The following is a 19,518-nucleotide window of genomic DNA, read 5'->3' as shown; positions in this document are numbered from 1 at the left end:
TGCCCGAGTTATACATAAGTAGTCACTCTCAATTTTGTACCTACGGGCAAATCTTTAAACATGTCATAAACTTTCTAAACTTATTCTTCTTACATACATTATATTTGACAGATGACGAGATGTCATATAGAATGACCTGTCACCTGTCACATGGGCCATCATTGGACGGGCAAGGTATAAGAGTCAGTGCTTAAAAGCATAAACAAAAACAAAACACTAAAGGTTACACAACTTGACATATTAATAATACCTACTCAAGTTATATCAATTATCAAAAGGGCTTGTTTCCGTAATCAAAACGAATACTTTTTTCATTAGATACAGCTATTCGTCGCCGCTAGGGTCTTTATCATTGTCACGATTATCACGGTCTATGATATAAACGTCAATCATGAAATTTTACACTTTTGTCTTGCCTTTTCAAATCATGTAAAATCGAAAATTGTGGAATGCTCAATACAAACTTCCACCACTCATTTTAGGGAAATGGGGGGTTAGAAAGAGACAAGTAGCCTATGTTATTCTCCATTCCTTCAATTATCTCCACTTAAAAAATCACGTCAATTCGTCGCTCCGTTTTGCCGTGAAAGACGCACAAACAAACTGACGCACACACTTTCCCATTTATAATTAGTGATTAAACGAACTTACCTGTAAGTGAAGTTCGATCACAATTATATGACCGACTTCCTTCGAAGCAATTAGGTTAACTATTTGTAGCTGGTATCCCACGCTATAGCCTTACACGGATCTTAAGAGGGTAAATTAAAACATTAATGTGGCAACACTACCATTACCACCATCCGACATCACCGGTTCACCGCCCTCATTCTGTTTTTTTTTTTTTTTTTTTTTTGTGTAGGGGTTGGGTATAAAAGTACACTGTTGTAACGTACTAGAATGAGGAGGGTCATTACTAATTGCTTCGAAGGAAGTCGGTCATATAATTGTGATCGAACTTCACTTACAGGTAAGTTCGTTTAATCACTAATTATATTTCCCGACTTCCTTCTTCGCAATTAGGTTAACTATTTGTAGGATGTTGAGAGGATGTAACAAAAAAAAAATTACGTGGAGAAAAAAGACTTATATTTCTCAAATATCCTTCAATCATCACATCACATCACATTGAGTACAAGTAATGAACAAATTACTTATTTTTATTTATTCACCATTACCAGATAATATGTACTTTGCAAATTGATTAGGATCATCAATTATTTCTTTATTATAGAATTTTGCAAAAACTGACGACGATTCACTCCAACCCGCAGTTTTTCTAATTGTTTCTATATTAACTCCAAGTTTCTTTGCAGCAGAAGTGGCCGCGTGCCGCGTACTGTGGGCACTGAACAACGTAGTGTCTATACCACTGTTATGTAAGGTGTCCTTTATCCAATGGCTAAGTCTTTGAGACGAAATTTTTCCATGTGGTTTCTTATGACTGATAAATAAATTTGTTTGATTATGTTGACGCAATAACTTTGTTTTTTCTATATAACATACAAGTGCTCGCCCCGGACAAATCTCAGGCCTTTCATTGAAGAAAGGGAGTTTGAGCACAGGTTGTAAAGCATTTGCTTTCGATGTTTTTATGATATCAGGGATTTTTATGATAATTTCCAAATCATTGTAGACTTGTATGTTATCTAGTTTTATTAAAGACAAAGTCTGGACACGGTGCGCGGTCACTAATGCTAATAAAGTGGAAGTTTTCATGGACAGATTTTTGCAAATCAAGATCTTCGTTTGGCCATTTGTCGGCTAAATAAGATAAAACAATATTTGGATTCCACGTTAAAGAATACTTTGGGGCAGTAGGTCGTAATCTGAATACACCTCGCATGAATCGCTTGATTTTTTCATCATTAATTATTGGGCCTAGAATAAGTCCTAAGGCTGATTTATATGAATTAATCGTACTATATTTTGCACCTTTTTCAAAGGTCAGGCTTAAAAAATCTATTATAGTAATAACTGAGCAATCAAAATAATCGCATTTTTTCAAATTACAATAATCTACCCAAGCCCGTATACAGCAATCGTATTGTCTATAAGTGTTATCCGCTAAGGACGCAATCATAATTTCTATAGCATTAGGGGACATCTGTTGTTTCAGTAACGCCTGCCGGATAATTTGACGGCAACCAGGATAAGAGTCTTGTGCAGACTGTGTGCAGATCTGAAAGAAGACGTCAGAAGGTTTATGTTTGGTCCAAAATATAATGTTTCTGAAATGATTAACTTTTGCATGAGCGGAAACCAGGGTTGGGTAGGCCAAAATGGTACAACGACAATACCTTCCGCTTTATCTGATATAATTTTTTGCAACATTTTTAAAATCATTGAAAATGGTGGAAACGCGTAGAAGAACAAACTCGACCAGGAGACAGTGAAAGCGTCGACCACCCAGGCATTAGGGTCGTTTTTCCATGAAATGTAAGTTTGTCACTTCGCATTCGACCGACTGGCAAAAAGGTCAACATGTGTTTTTCCAAAATGGGTTACAATATTTTCATGCGCCGAACTACAAAAAATCTGCTTCATGATTATGTTTAGTTTTTATGTAAGATACATAAATCATTATTTTACGCATTTCACACCATTTCCATATCTCCCTGGATATTTGGTTGAGTTGTGGGTATTGTATACTACCCATCCTGTTAATACACGATATTGCAGTGACATTATCTATTCGCAACAAGATCTCGCAATCTGACATATTTTCAGCGAAGACCTTTAATCCGAAAAAAGCTGCCTTTAACGTATTTGTACGTTAATATGCAAATTGATCTCGTCTGTTTTCCAAAAAACCTGATGCTTCCTGACCACTACAAAAAACACCCCAACCAGTTCCAGATGCGTCAGAGAATATTTCTTTTTTTTTTTTTTTTTTAATTCATTGCAACGCAATAGATTGTAACCATGATGAATATTTTGTAACCACCAAGATATCTGAATTGAAATACCGAGGTATGGATATTTTTTGGTCATAGTCAGGATTATCTAGCAAACAAAGATATTTGCACCGCTCTAAATTGTTTGTATGTAGCCACCCATATTGAATGGCTGGACATTCAGAGGTGAGCAGTCCTATAAATTTCGCTAATTCTCTGAGCCTGCATTTTTTCAGGTGCGAAAAGTTTAATAAAGCTTTATTAATTTTATCTTTAGGTAGTGACATTGTCATGTATCTTGAATTGAACATGAAACCTAAAAACTTGCATTCTCTGTGAGGTTCAAGGCAACTTTTTTGGAAGTTTATTAGAAAACCCAAATTTTCTAGAAGTGAAATTGTGTGTGTTACGTTTTCGTAACATTCACTATAAGTTCGTCCAATGCAAAAAATGTCGTCCAAATAAATTACTGAAACGAAATTACGAGCCCGTAAGTACTCCATAACAGGTTTCAGTAACTTTGTGAACATACGTGCTACGATACAATTCCGAAAGGAACAACATTAAATTGATACAATGTACCGTTATATTTGAATCTCAGATATTTTTTAAAATCACGATGAACTGGTACCAAAACAATAAGCATCTTTCATATCTATATTTGCCATATAGCAATTTTTTGTAATTAGTTTCGCAGCCGTCCTATAATCTTCCATTTTGAAATGACTCGTAGTGATATGTTTATTTAAACGTTTTAAGTTTAAAATAAATCTTTTATCGCCGTTAGGCTTTGGAATCAAAAATATACTCGATAGAAATTCATCCGAACGATGTGAACATTTCTCTATAGCATGAATTAATGGCTTTAGTAAAATCAGAGTGTTCCTGGGATTTAGGGTAGGGGACGATTTGGGGGATTTAGGGTAGGGTAGGGGTAGGGTTGCAGGTATCGATAGGTGTAGTAGTAAGAGGTATTTTGTAACCTTCTAACCAAGATATGATCAAAGGATCATCGGTGACTTGGGACCAGTTAGCAACGTAATGCTTGAGCCGCCCGCAGTAGCTTACCTCGGGTACTAGCGCCTCCTGGCCCGCCTGCTCCGGCTCGGCGACCGCTCCGACTTCTCCCTCCGTTGAAAGCTCGCTCTCGTCGCCGGACGACGCGTCGAAGGTCTCCGGTGCTCCTGTCTGTTGGGGGCTCTTCGAGGCGTTGTTTTCCAGTTTAAACGGCTGCTATACTGTGTATTGTTATAGTTTTTACGTTTAATGAAGTTATTAACATTGAACTTTTGAGATTTTTCATTTTTGCTTTGCTTTAAAACAGATCCTGATTCTTTAATACATTTAGCCGATTTTAATTGCTCAGTTATATTGCTACCGAATAAAAATTTGTCTCGAGGACTTTCGGTAATAATATCTTTAACATCAGCGTTAATGGCTGCAGTTACGAACCCACGACGGGTCTTAGTTTCACAAAAATGACTATCGCAAAGAACACGACAAGCGTCGCCCAATGGTTTAAGTATTTTCTGTGTCGAAGTTTCCTTATTTATTACTAATTCAACCACTTGGGACAAGGCAGCTAGAGCAATACCTATTTGTTTCTGTTTTGCCGATAATGCGGCATCTCTTTTTACCATAAAGTCAGATAAAGCTACTTTAGCCTCTGGGTTAAGAATAGGAGGGACTAGAAAGTCACAGTTTTGTGGAATCAAGTATTCCTTGAGCAAATTCTCAGTTACTTCTTTCGGGAGGCCCTTAATAAGGATTTCCTGCCACCTGGAGGCGATATCCTTATGTACGGGTTTACCAAAATCAACCTCCGGTTCAGGCGCGTCACCCAGCAATAAAAGAACGTCTTCGTTTAGCGCGAGGTCAGCGACCTCTGGTGCACAAGGAACCTCAGGAGCTGCGGCCGTCGCTGGTGCCGGCGAGGGGCTCGATGCTGTAGGGCCGGCGTCCGCGCGCGCGCGATGTATTGACACGCCGCTCGGGCCCGCCACGGGTTCCGCCGACTCGCCGCCGGGCCTCCCCGCGGGCCGCGACGACACGCCGCTCGGCCCCGGCACAGGCTCCGCTGACTCGCCGCTCGGCCCCGCCGACGGTATCGCCGCGCCGGTGCGCGCCTCTCCAGCCGAACGAGTACAGACTTGTTCTGTAACGATATGCGAATGCCCATTTAGGTAAATCTAGCATTACTTAGTCCCATTTGGACAAAGCGTGCTTATAATGTATGAAGAAGACATCCCATACAGATGCCTCGCAACATAACACAGCATATCTTATCGAAGAGATTTTGTCGTGAAGGTATCGACCCCATACAGGACGAACGCATCACATCTCGTCATTTATGTGTGCTTCGGGCAATTAACGTTCTTATATTGTATGAAGAAGACACCCCGTGCAGATGTCTCGCATCATAAAAGAACATTTTTACGTAAAACTTGACGTACGTCGACGTGCAAAGAAAAAAATATACATTGAGGGTAGATAATACTAACCATATTCATCGTCGTCGTCTGATGACGATGTAGAAATAACTCGACGTCGATCTTTTTCCTCGAAAGTTGCTGTTCTAATCTTCTGATTTTTTCTCGTATCTCTTCTTCAGAATAATCCAAATCACTTTTCCTCTTCTTAGGCGCCATCTTGAGGCACGTTTGAATATTCGATACTACGTGTTAAGGCTATGCACGGAAAAAACAGAATGAGGGCGGTGAACCGGTGATGTCGGATGGTGGTAATGGTAGTGTTGCCACATTAATGTTTTAATTTACCCTCTTAAGATCCGTGTAAGGCTATAGCGTGGGATACCAGCTACAAATAGTTAACCTAATTGCGAAGAAGGAAGTCGGGAAATATAATATTAGTATGGATATGGATTTTGTTGATTGTGACACGATATTATTTTGAGCCCCGGTATAGAACTTAGCACGTCCGGCCTAAAAGTTATGCAAGTCTAACTAAACTGCCGAATTCGTTGAAAATTATTCTTAACGCTGGAGAAGCAAGTGTGCGAAAGTAAACGTTTTATATGAAAAAAAAAATTAGAATTACAAAAAAAGTGATAGTGGGCCCACATAAAAATATAGTGAACACGCCAATATAAAAATTATGTAGAGAATGAACGATTTTCATAAACGATAACCTATAAAATATGATTTATGTATCTATGGTGTATAATTAAAACTTACACCGCTTCCTAATTGTGCAAATTGCATCAAACGCACTAATTAAACTTGCATATCGAACAAACATCTGCTATTACCACATCATAAACTATCGGAAGACATAAAAATTAATAACCCACACAATTTTAACACAAAAAACGCATCGTCGTACCAAGTCAGCTGTTGTCAAAATTCTACGCATACCTCGCGGCGACTTCGTTATTTCAATTACCCCTCGTCAAAGACAAAAGACCTGACACGAAAGAAAAAAAAGAAACAAACGCGCATCGGAAAAAAGAAAAAAACAATCGTCTTATCTATGATTGGATCGCGGTCGTGTAAATGCGCTCAAGTGTATTATGTTTAAAGGGCCGCTTTCTTCAGTAGCGTTTTTGAAATCGAAGCTGTGCTTTCGGTTTTTTCGTTAGCCAATCGGCATGAGACTTCGGGTGGACTGCGGACTTCTAATTAAGTTTTTGGACTTTAATTACGGGCGTACGTGCTCGAAATTTTATGTTGGATCTCAAATTGTACTTCGTCAACGTTGAAGAAGATGACCGCAAATTTGACAAAGGTGCCCGTGATATAACTCATATAACTATGATATCGTTTGCTCAGCTTGATAAAGTACCTACTCCTGAAGGATCAGAAACTAATCATATCAAATAACCCTGTGTTTTTAAAGATAGAACATGTTCGTAACGTTCAAATGATTTGTATTGTATAACTCTCAACGTACAATAAACTCCAACAAAAAAAAAATTAAAAGTAGTAGTCTCAAACTCCCAATTTGTAACGGCGCCGTTGAAAGCGCCGATCTATCGGCATTGAGGTAAAGACTCGAGTTGATGGGTGCCCAAAGTAAATAGCCATAATAACCGTAAAAGGCACAATGCTCCCCGCTGGCCGTCGACAGGGGTCCTTACCCACGAACCTCTTTTTAATTATAATATCACCCACATTATAAACTTTTTGCTGCGACTGCTACTTTTTGGGACGTTTTTTGCAGTTTTGACATGAGCCCCATTATTTAGAATCTCGAGGTTTTGTTGTTCAGAACAGTTGACAATAAACGCGTTACACAATACAAAAGCATGGGTTTTGGTGTCGGCGTAATCTTTATGGGTTGTGGAGTACATGGACCACATGATTGAAGTACAGGCAAAGATAAAAATCTACATTTTGGAAGATAACCTTAAATCATCCACCTTATCGTTACATCAAAGAACGTTTAGTACTTAAGTGATATAGAAAGTGACACACGACTTTATGTTTGCATCTACCTCAGTAATTTTTACATGTTTGGCGTCAAAATCGTGCGAGAAATATTTTGTTAAACATATAGGTAATTTAATATGATTAACCCTAAATTTTCATTTAAAGTTATACCTTTATTTTGGACAATCTGATAGGCTTCGGGTTTTATTTCATCTCTAAATTCGTGTAAACTGAAAATTATCAACAAAGGTCATCATTGTCATCAAAGATCAACTTTCTTAATTTTCATAACTTTATAAGAAATTGTAATGCACTTTTATCTTTGCCTTAACGATAAATTATTAGATTACTCATCTCATAAAACATTAGACTAACTTAAAAAGAATATCACCAACACCAAAACCTGTAAGAAAAGTCGGTACTCACGAATCCGTGTTTGTCACTAATGTTGTTGGTCAGCTTCAGCTTGTGGAAGGAGACCACCTTCTGCATCCACTGTTCGCCTGTCGATGGCGAGTCAGGGTGGATGTACATCCTCTTCGGCATCTCAGGGTCAGCTTTGCCGGCCACCATCCACCGGCTCCGGGAACAGAGAGAAAAGATACAGAAACCCCCTTAGTTGGAGAGGGAGAGGACATTATTTATGAAGCGGAAAATTTTTGATTGAGAAGAGATGGTAAAACAAAAGAAGTACAGTTGTTAAAGAGTGAATGAAGGCGTAGGAATTTTGAACTAGGACAGCTTTTCATATTTAATGTAAAGTCGGCTGATTTGTAAACGCGATTAAAACAAGTTTTAATTAAATACTTTATGAGGGGACTATTTATGAGCATGCTCAAGACAGGTGGTCGGTTTTAATTATAGTTTACATTTCAACTAAAAATTATAGCTAACGTTAATTCTATGCATGTATTGAAGCATGAAAATCGATGCTTGCGAAAAAAAGCCAACACCACTTGCATGGAGAAGGATTTAGTTTATTAACAAAAAAATCTACATAATTGACACGCAATGTGCTCTAAGAACCCCCATAATGCGGTTATCAAATGGCAATAAAAAAGCAACTTAGTATTATGGTATAACAATAAACAATGCATGGAACATAATGTGAGTGAAAAGAGATCTGCGGAACAAAAAATGTACAAAACCAAAGCAAGTTTGCGGTGTGAAGCAGCAAATTACTGAATGGAGAGTAATTCTTAAGAAGATAAGGGCCAGAATTGGGGTGCGTTGAGCTTCAAGCGCGAACTTCCTTTGGCTTAATGGGCTACCTTGTTCAAGAATCAATGAGCGATTTCGGAAGGTTCTCCCTCGGAGCCGCGGGCTAAGGAAAGGGACATAATGTTTACCAAAGCGCAGATCCCCTATCGGTTCACATCAGTACATAAATACGCATGCTTCTTGCCTTTTGTTTTCAATATTACGAATTACATTAAAATAAGATCAGCTACCGACCGTTAAGCGGCCCCCGACACAATCGCTACCAGTAAACTCTTATTTTAATTTAATTCCTTCAGTTTATTTATACCTGTTGTGGAATTTGTATCTGCAATCGTCGGCAGCTACGATGTCCATTAGCAAAATGTACTTTGCTTTTTTATCAAGACCAGAAACGCGAACTTTGTAGGCAGGAAACATACGTCTGCAAGCAATACGAGAGAAAAACATGGATTGGGACTCGTTCTTTGCGACAACGATTTGACATCACGTCGATTGTGTGACATGCCGCCGGACTAGTTTCACTTTTTACGTCCTTTTGGTGGCGAGAAACGACTGCTTCAGCTTATGGTCTCACCCGCCCTAATTACGCAGTATTGTAACCGAGTATCTTATATGGTTAGCGCTCTAGTTAAGCTGAGAAAGTTTAAAGGTGAAGAACAAAGAGCAATTCGTCCTATATTAGGAGTTTTCACGAATCAATGCGAGCTCTAATCAGCGGCGCGGCGCAATGAGGTGTCACCGAGTATTTCGCTACAGACAAAAAGGCCGTGTTTCCGCCACAGACGACCAAAAATGGCGAGGTACGCGCCCATTGTGCGATTTTATGCCGTCGCGCAACATCGTGACCACCAGACGTGAGTAAATGCAGTGTTAAACGAAAACTCAGTAACTCAAAACACGCCTTCCAAACACCGTCTAGAAAAAACTTGTCCCCTGACATATCGAACGGAGTTCGAAAACGAACGGTCCGATGGTAATGGCGAGTTAATCGATGAGCCTCACAGATTTCGAGTAATTTATGACCGTATTAGCAGAGTTAGGCAGCTGGAGGCTTTTGTCGGCTCCGATATCGGTTTACGGCTGAATCACAGTCGCATATTCGGCCGGAATGCCCGGGTCGTATTAATTAACGGATATTAAATCTGAGTTTATCGGCCAAATCTCGACTTGGCAAACCCGTGTGTCGGCGGTTTTGATATTGGCCGTCGATCGGACTGACGTAAAGCGAACGAGTCGTTCTTATCGCCGCTTGTCATCGGGAATTAAACAATGTACACGATCATTTACGATAATTATCGATCTCCGGCGCTTCGGTACACGTCCGCAGTCGCATCCTCACGGAGCTGACCCGGAAGGTTCATCTCTATTTTTTCCTAACGAGATCTCCCGACTTGATTGTCGCCGCATTTAGTTCCAATTTCGATTTAATTTAGTAGAACACAACAAGTCGCGCCGGTATTTCTCACCTCTGGTGTCGGCCGGTTCGCTTTTTACGCCACCGCCGCGGTTGAGACAAAGATATTTTAATGATATTACCCATCTGATGCGAGTTGAATCCTTAATCGTCGGGCTATTTGGATCTTACACTTGTCCGACATGTCGTTGCCCTTAAAATTGAGCGTGCTTTGTATCAAATGGTTTGTCCGCAATTAAAGAACGGTGATTAAGTGTTGCGTAGCGTGGGGACCAGAAGCTTGGCTGAGAAAGTGTTTATAAGTCATCAATCGACGTGAACGTCAAATAGCTCCGAGAATCTGGTGTTGCGACACCAGGTTCTCAGTGGCTTCGAATGGTGGGTGGGGTGAAGTCGTGATGGCACAGGCAATGGATGACCAGGCAAGCTACCTGTTGTGGAACTTATATCTGTAGTCGTCAGCGGCGACGATGTCCAACAGGAGGATGTATTTGGCCTTCGCGTCCAATCCGGATACGCGGAACTTCATTTGAGGGAACATTTGTCTGTAAATCGGAAATGGCCCCTGTAGAAACGATATTACGACCAATTTACTAGTTAAATTTTGAAACGTAAGAAGTTCCTGAACATTGATCTTAAAATTCTTAAATTTTCTTTTGCTGTATACACACTTATTCTAATTACACAGTATAAAAACAAGTTGCTCATTGATTGTTCCTGAGTGATATGTGATATTGCAAATGAAGGTAAAATCCACGATATGTCGGTTCTATTATTTTATTTACCAGTATCGCGCCGCATTTGAATTTTACATTTCAAAACGAAAATACATGCACGTACCAGTTGTCAGCGTTTGATAGGCTAGTCAAGTGACTATAACCTTCAAACGGTACAGAAACTTGCAAAACATGCCCAAGAAGCTTCAGCTATGTAAACTGCCTCGTGTAAATGCAAAACCAACTGCTTTCTGCGACAGCGTGCGAGAGTGCAATCTGTCATGTCATCGGGCGTTGCACAAGGCAGACAGTTTTACCACTTACTCTTCCTCACGCGATATTAATTGGTATTTGGTTAGTTAAGCGTCATTTGTAGAAGCAATCGTTTGTTTACTTAGACTAATTTATTTACGATTTGCGCAATAGTTTTAAGTGACAATGACAACATTGCAATTGTTTGCAATCTATCTATCTATTATGTATTAATCTTTTTATCATCAGGTAGTTTATCACAACTGTTGCTACGAAGGATTTCTTTGTTATTTATGTTTAATGTACCTAGAACTATTTTATACATATGTCATCTTCTGGGCGAGCTCACTCCATCATAGGCCACGTCTTTGCCTTCGGCTAGTCTGTGGCCAAGAGTAAGCCCATTTACAATTTTAAAAAATGTAATGAATACAAAGATTTGTGTGTCTGTCACGAAAGCAAATCTAGATACCAACATACCAATAATTTCTTAATCGTCATTACTATCACTCTTATTCCCTTTTCAGATCAAAAGCGCTTTAGGCTTACGCGTTTAAAATTCCTGGCTATCAGAATCAAATCGCCAAGTTTAGACCTCTCTATTTATCACGTCATCAAGTCAACAAACAGTTTTGTATGCCTGCCCCGTGCTTGGAGACACGACATCCATCAGCGCCCGTCGTCACGTAGGCGCCATAAATAAGATGCCTAATGAGCCGAGGCTCAAGTCCTTGTAAAAATTGCACTTAAAAAGTTGATTCCGCGTTATTTCATTAAAATTTATTGTAGATTTAAACAGGAATATATTACATGATAACATTAAGATAGTAAAATTTCACATTTTTAAGTTATCGATAACTACAAGTCATAATTCATTTTTTAAATCAAATTAATACTAAGTATAGTGTATGTGTAGTGTATGTGTATATATGTGTAGTATCAACATTGGTTTTCACAATTTGAAAAAATACTCTGAAAGCAGAGAAAAAAGATTTTACAAAAAAACTCTAACCTTTTTGACTGTCATAATGTTTTAAATGCTATATGACATATACAATTTTGTAAGGAAACAAAAATCTAAATGGGTAGAACCTGATCATTCTAAGTTCAGTAGCAATACATATTTTTTTAATACTACGTCGGTGGCAAACAAGCATACTGTCCGCGTGATGGAAAGCGGTCACCATAACCTATGCACGCCTGCAACTCAAGGAGTGTCACATGCGCGTTGCGTTGCCAACCTATTTGAAACTGATAATACTGGGAAAATATAGTTGCGTTAAACACTTCTGTTGACAGGTCAGTGACATCTCATCTCGAATGCAAAGCGCCAAGCCGTCGGTGATTTTTACGTGTTTTATGCTTTTATAATGCCATTAGTGTAGCTTTTATAGATACCCATAAAAGCCGATTTATTTGTATAACATTAGCACGATCCAAATTTGTTTTTATTAGCTCGAAATTCTGGTTACCACCGTGGTGATTTAAATTAGGTTTTTTATTGTATTTAAATCAAACGCGTGAGAAACTGAAAATAGCTTATTACTTAGCCATAAATGGTGTCTCCATTTAATGCCGATTTATTATTCAGTGCTTTTTCCATTAACACTTCCATAGTAAGCTGTAAGGTGGCAAATATTTTACGCTTTTCTGTCTTGATATCTGGGTATAAAACATATTATAAGTATGTAGTACCTAATATAAAAGTAGATTTCGCGATACCTTTAATGAAAACTGAAATACTATTCAGCTACTTTCATTTTTCATACATAGCTACTTACCCTTTTTAGTTACTGCTCTTGTTTGTTTATTTTCTACTGCACCAACACAAGCCTTGCGTCCTTGGTTACTACACTGTGCCAAAAAGCGTCCATCTACAGCGAAATCTAAAGACATACGTCTGTTCGTACTTAAAGGTTCTAGCCACAACCGCAAGGTGTCACTGTAACATGACTAAGATGATGAATTAATATCGGCGTGACACATGCCAAGTTAAGTTGGTAATCATTGTTTACACTGTACTTTAATTATATAGCTAACTTGTTTTTCTAACTTTCATGACATATTTTAAATGCAATACAGGTCTCCCGCGGTACAGGCCTAGCCTAGTGCGGGGACCCCTGGAAACTTGTGTTAACAATAATTAGGATATGCACAAATGGATGTAAATTTTACCTATCTTTTGTAACAAATGACTTTGTGTTTATGTGCAACAATAAACGATTTTTTACTTACTTTTACTTTTTTTTACTTACCCGCCACGTGATCGGGTTTATGTGTGTATATGTAAGTGTCATGGGTGTAGGAGCTGTTTGACATTGGACGACAAGGTGTTGTCATACTTTATTTATTTATTTACTTACTAGCTTTGCCCGCAGCTACGCTCGCGTTAGAAAGAGACAAAAAGTAGCCCATGTCACTCTCCATCCCTTCCAACTATCTCCACTTAAAAAATCACGTCAATTCATCGCTCCGTTTTGCCGTGAAAGGTGGACAAACAAACAGACACACACACTTACCCATTTATAATATTAGTATCATGGATTTATTCACACTAGAATAAAGCGTAATACCATGAGATTTTGTCTTTTTGGACTACGGTGCTTGATAGCGTAAACGTCATGGGGTTCATTGTATAAAGAAAGTGAAAGCGCCTCCAAATTGTTACTTTCAGGCGCCATAAAATTACATACATTCCTTTGACGTTCAGATGGGCCATTTTTTCAAATTGTCCACCCCACTTTTTTTGGATTTGGAAATTTTTATGTGGTTTCCACTCAGAATCGCGAGCTCTTTCAATCCTAATACGAGAAAAAAAGTGTATCAAGGTTTTTTCCCATTCCGTTAACATTTTTTCATACATTTTAAATAAATAATAAATAAATATTATAGAACATTCTTACACAGATTGACTGAGGCCCACGGTAAGCTCAAGAAGGCTTGTGTTGTGGGTACTCAGACAAAGATATATATAATATATAAATACTTATATACATAGAAAAAAATTTTGTATGGCGGTAACGGAATGGAATTATGGAAGGTTTGAAAAATGTATGGAAATATTGGGACTTTTTTTTCTCCTATCAGGATTGACAAACCTCGCGATTCTGAGTATGAATCGCGTAAAAATAGCCATGTTACAAAAAAGTGGGGTTGACAACTTTAAAAATAATGGCTCAGATAGTACCTAATTACCTATATTTATCTAAAGCATCTTAAAGCGTTAAAATTACTATTTTAAATGGTTTAGTTTAGTTAGTCTGCCTTTTGATTATTATGCTTGTACACCGGTTTATGCAGCATACAAAGTAAAACTATAAACAACCAAGCTCTTCTATGAGGAACGGCAGCAATGACATGTCTTCAAACATGTCTTAACACTCTTTAATAGTCATTGGAACAGTAAGTCGGTGGGAAAAGAGTTCTATAGTTGCGTATTGTGTCTGAGAATATGTTGTAGGCAAATTGCTTGACCTGTTTACATATACATACACACCGATCACGCAAAGGCGCGCATATTATGCGTAAGGTACAGCGGGGCAATTTCGACTGGGCAATTTGTCCCCCAAATGACACTGATCCACTTTTTTCCATGTTTTACAATGTTTGCATTTTTAATTAGAATATCCACTAGTTATATTATATATGGCACGCGTGTTCAGTGGATATACATGTGGAATTCAACTTAATAGTGTACACTGAGAGAAAAAACGTTTTCAGTACAGATGTTGTTTTTTTACGCACTAGTGCGAGAAGTGGTTCATTATATGCCAGGTCAAAACTTCGAAGGCTCATCTGTACTGAAAAACGTCGTACGATACGACTCGTGTCAATTTAAAACACTCCCTTCGGTAGTGTTTTAATCTATCGCCACTCGTTTCGAACTTCCTTTTTACGCACTTGTATCGTAATGTACTATTTCATGTTCGTTCAACAAGTTTTTTGCTGTAAACGCATTTTATCCACTAATGGATAACGTAATTTTACCTTGATATAGTCAAATTTTCTGCTTTAAAATTCATAAAATAGGGTGAATCTAGTGATGAAGAAGATTTACCATTTGTGGAACTACTGTAAGCAGTGATAAACGCGTTTTTTGCGTTGTACTTTCCTCGCTATGGTAAGGGGAAAAGTTTTGTGTTGTACACGGGTGCAAATGTACGAGTATTTTACTTGTCGTGTGTTGAAATTATAGTCCTCAACTATAGAATACTTTTGCTTGCTCGTTTTTCAGTTCCACACTCGGCGTTAAAATATAACTGTGCACCCTTGTACTTATAACAAATAACTATTAATGTTGAGATAAACAGCAGCACACACAAGTTTCGTGATCGCGCTGAATGCCGCAGTGTGCCCCGTATATGTATCAGAACATTAAAATGTACAGAATAGGCGACATCAATCAGAAAACAGTGGTTGCTTCACAAATCGTTTACGCTGAAGGCGCTTTTGTCAGGAATTTAATGAGTTGATAACAATATCAGACTAGGAGCAGGTCGTATGTGCAGGCAAGTTCAGAGATATATTAACAGTCAATGTTTTAAAATAAATTTATTAGCAAAGACATTGATAGTAAAGGTCGCGTAAATATGTTTTTGGTACTATGTCTGTGTTTTATAAACTTATAATCATCGACCTTTTTCAACAAATAGTTAACGATCAAAAACTATCCGAAGTGTGGAGCTGTCACCAATTAGGTCTTAAGGTGGAAACCCATTACACCATATCATGCTATGACCGTGCTATGAACGTGTCAGACAAAAAAATATTCTTTGTATTACAAAGTATGAGGCTATGCATACTAGCCCGTTCCATCACCGATCATACCCGTAGCGTGCCATGCACGGACCGTCAAATATTGTCGGCGAGGATATTTTGCCGGTGTCGAAACGCTCCGTGAATGGCACGCAACGGTGATAGAACGGTGCGTGCAGGCGGTCAAACGGGGTATAACCGCGTATGGTGACCGTTTGAAGCACGTTATACACGCGTTGTCATACTTCTTTCAGTCACTATACTCGCCTATGCTACGGGGATGATACGCGGACACTACGGTCACTATACTCGTCTATGCTACGGGGATGATACGCGTACACTACGGTCACTTAACTCGTTATGCCCGGATATGAAATGATGTGGACACGTTGTAGTGGGCATAGCCATCCGTGTCGCGTTACATTCCGTGCCTGACACGTTCATAGCACGGTCATAGCATGATATGGTGTAATGGGTTTCCACCTTTAATTGGGGGGTCAAGGAGGAAATTCGCTAAGCGACGGGGGTGATTAAAAGGGGGGAGGGGCGCATCTGCTCGCGGTGACGCATTCTTGCGGCTTCGGCGGTGGCGCCCGGTTGTACAATTCATTAACTAACGTAAAACTCCCCAACTCCTATATCAAATGTGGTCCACAAGTTGAAAATGAATTTTAGTATCAGTTACAAATGGTTGTTTTGGTTCAGTCCGAGTTGTTTAATCAATTTATATTTATTTATTTAAGGTTTATTGCACAAAAATAAAAAATGTACAAATAGCGGACTTAATGTCTAATGGCATTCTCTACCAGTCAACCATCGGGCTAAACAGAGACAAATAAAAATGGTGCATTGAGAATGAAAAATAAAATTACCCCCCAGTCGGGATTTGCCCTGCTGTACCTTATTTATAACAGTTTCGTTTCGTTCACTACAGACGTCGGATCGGAATCAGCATTCTATTGACTGTAAAATCTTACCAGTGCACAGTGCCTAGTAAATACATATCTAACAGCAAATATACTTCTCGAAATTGTAACGAAAGTGCAAAATGTAGTAAATACCAGTGTAGGTATGACTTTGAAAGACACCCTTCTCGTGCAATTCTATTTGTTGTGTTTTATCGAAAAATAAATGTAGGTATTCTATTCTATTTTAGTCTAAAAGTCATCAATGAATGTTTTCTCTAACCGTTAGTGCCTCGTGTAGGCTGTAGTCATCAATGAGGGCTGACTTTACCCGTCAGTTAGCCCCGTGCCACCGGGCGTCAGTCATCGACACGGCTCGTCTTTCACACGAATCTCTATATCTAGCGTACCTAGGTATGCTGTAAACGTACGCCTAGCTCGACAGCGTGTTGAACTCACCAATCTTGATTTTTACACGTCAGAATCCGTACTAATACCTAGGGAATTAGATTAAAACGATTCGGTTTTGTTGAGTTTTCTGTGTTGCTTCATGTTTTATTTATTAAGTAGATTAAAGAGGATCAAGTATTATAGAGAGTTATTGTCAAAGTAAAATGTGTAATCACAGTGCATAGACTGATCTCTCGACACAAGCTTAAAACTTTTGAACCTCAGTTTTGACAATTTGGCCCATATTGTTAGCTTGATATGTGTTAAAATGTCAAATATTAATATTAGCGCCATCTTGCCGACCGTTCCCCAAAGGTGTAACGCCATCTAGGCCAACATACCTTTTTCTCTAGGACTTTATCCGTCTATACGGAGTTACATATGTCTTTGAGTAGATGTAAACATCACAGAATATGTATCTAATAGTACAAGTACGTTACAGGAGGCTCACAGTTTTGATGTTCACGAAATTCCGCCTTTAAAAAATCACACACTTATAAATATGTAAGGTACAGCGAGGCAAATCTCGACTGGGGGGCCATGGTAACTGATCTATTTTCTCCATTTTTACACTATTGAGTTGAGTTCCACATGTATCATAATATCACTAGTGAGATTATAAACTAACGGATTTTACAATTTAACGGTGACATATCCACTGGACACGAGTAATAATTATATAACCAGTGGCACTCTAATTATTAATGCAAACAATGTAAAACATGGCAAAAATGGATCAGTTGCATTTGTCCCCCAGTCGAAATTGTCCCGCTGTACCTGACATGGGAAATCCGTGAAATAATAAAAAAAGTGTGCCATACAATACGTTGCTACACGTAATTATAAGAAAATGAATTCAACGATGATGATACTTAAGACAAATTACGTTTACGCAGCGGGCGGAGCGGCGAGCGGCGCGTTCAGTTTGCGGAGTCTAGCCGTCGCGTGAACTCCTATACGCCTGAAGAGGGGCCTCCGAATTGGCCCGAAACATGTCGCAGCAATAGCGATATAATAACGTGAGTACAACCGTATCTCAATTAATTAAATTACGTTTTCATCTTTTCAAACAACTGGTAAACGTCTTCTTTGTAATTATATGCCTAGTTGCCATTTCTATATCTACATAACTCTTTTTTATTAGGAAATACATGATTTTGAACCTTAATAACATAGCATTTTATTCGATAATTAAATCTAACAGCATATTGAAATTTGAACCGTATCAAGCAGATTTAAAGTGTATTTGTTAACCCCCGACGCAAGAACCACGGGGTGTTATAAGTTTGACGTGTCTGTCTGTCTGTTTGTCTGTGTGTTTGTGTGTCTGTCTGTGGCATCGTAGTTCCCGAACGGATGAACCGATATAGATTTAGTTTTTTTTTTGTTTGAAAGATGAGTCGGAACTGTTCTAGAACCCATGTTTCTTGAAAATCGGTAAACTAAATATGTCGAGGGTTTTTCAAAATTTTAATTTTGTGGTTAGGTTATTTTAATAAATTGCTACCCAATGTTTCCGGATTTTCCGGCAGTACCTATTTTATCTGAAAATAAACTTTATATCGGACTACATAAGGTTTCTTTTACATTATTAGGAACAAAACAATTGTGGACACTAAAAATGACCAGCCATTTTGCTAATAACATTTAATTGAAGTGTAAGAGCAAAGGCTACTGTTCACACCGGCTTGCAAAACTGTTTGTTTGTATGTATGTATGTATGAATTAGCGGGTATTAAGTGATTGTCACATCGTATGTAATATGTATGAACTTGCAAGTGTATGTAACACGTAATTGTAGGTAATTTATAGTTTCTGTTATATGGGTATACATAAGTGACTAGGAATTACAGTGCATGTCTGTATGTATGGACGTATATGAATATGCTGGTCGTTCAATTGATACGTCAAGTTGAACCAATGTTAAGTTTGCAGTTTTAACAAATTTTGTATGAGGTGTGAATGTGTATTAACACGTCGATTTTTCATAAAAATAAGGACATTTCCATAAATAAATAAAAAAAAATACGAATGTACTTTTGTTTTTTCAGCAACATAGCAACCCTCTTTATCTTAAAAACTTAGCAAAGAATTAGTAGTATAGACGGATAAAGTCTAAGAAAAAAACGTACCTCAAAGCCCTAGAGAAAAAGGTACGGTGGCCTAGATGGCGTTACACCTTTGGGGAACGCTCGGCTAAATGGCGCTAATATTAATATTTGACATTTTAACACAATATGTATCAAGCTAACAATATGGGCCAAATTGTCAAAACTGAGGTTCAAAAGTTTTAAGCTTGTGTCGAGAGATGGCAGTCTATGCACTGTGATTACACATTTTACTTTGACAGTAACTCTCTATAATACTCGATCCTCTTTGCCTTTGGCTAGTCTGTGGCAAAGAGTAAGCCCATTCATAATTTAAAAAAAAACTTCATATTCATATTGGTTTATTGCAGTCATGTACATGCATTATGTCTAGGACTTATGACTATGTATGTATGTATGTATAAGCTTTATT

General features: G+C 38.4%; 1 protein-coding gene across 1 annotated transcript in view; it reads right to left on the bottom strand.

The window, feature by feature from the left end:
* Positions 1-19,518, bottom strand: part of LOC125236253 (optomotor-blind protein) — a 175,967-nt gene that overhangs the window by 120,866 nt on the left and 35,583 nt on the right. Inside the window, 2 exon segments of the mRNA XM_048142943.1 lie at positions 7,712-7,865; positions 10,352-10,465. Coding sequence (XP_047998900.1) covers positions 7,712-7,865; positions 10,352-10,465 — 268 coding nt within the window.

This window comes from Leguminivora glycinivorella, chromosome 19 (assembly GCF_023078275.1).
Source record: "Leguminivora glycinivorella isolate SPB_JAAS2020 chromosome 19, LegGlyc_1.1, whole genome shotgun sequence".
NCBI lineage: Eukaryota > Metazoa > Arthropoda > Insecta > Lepidoptera > Tortricidae > Leguminivora > Leguminivora glycinivorella.
The sequence above is the reverse complement of the archived record's forward strand: the minus strand, read 5'-3'. Positions and strand labels throughout refer to the sequence as shown.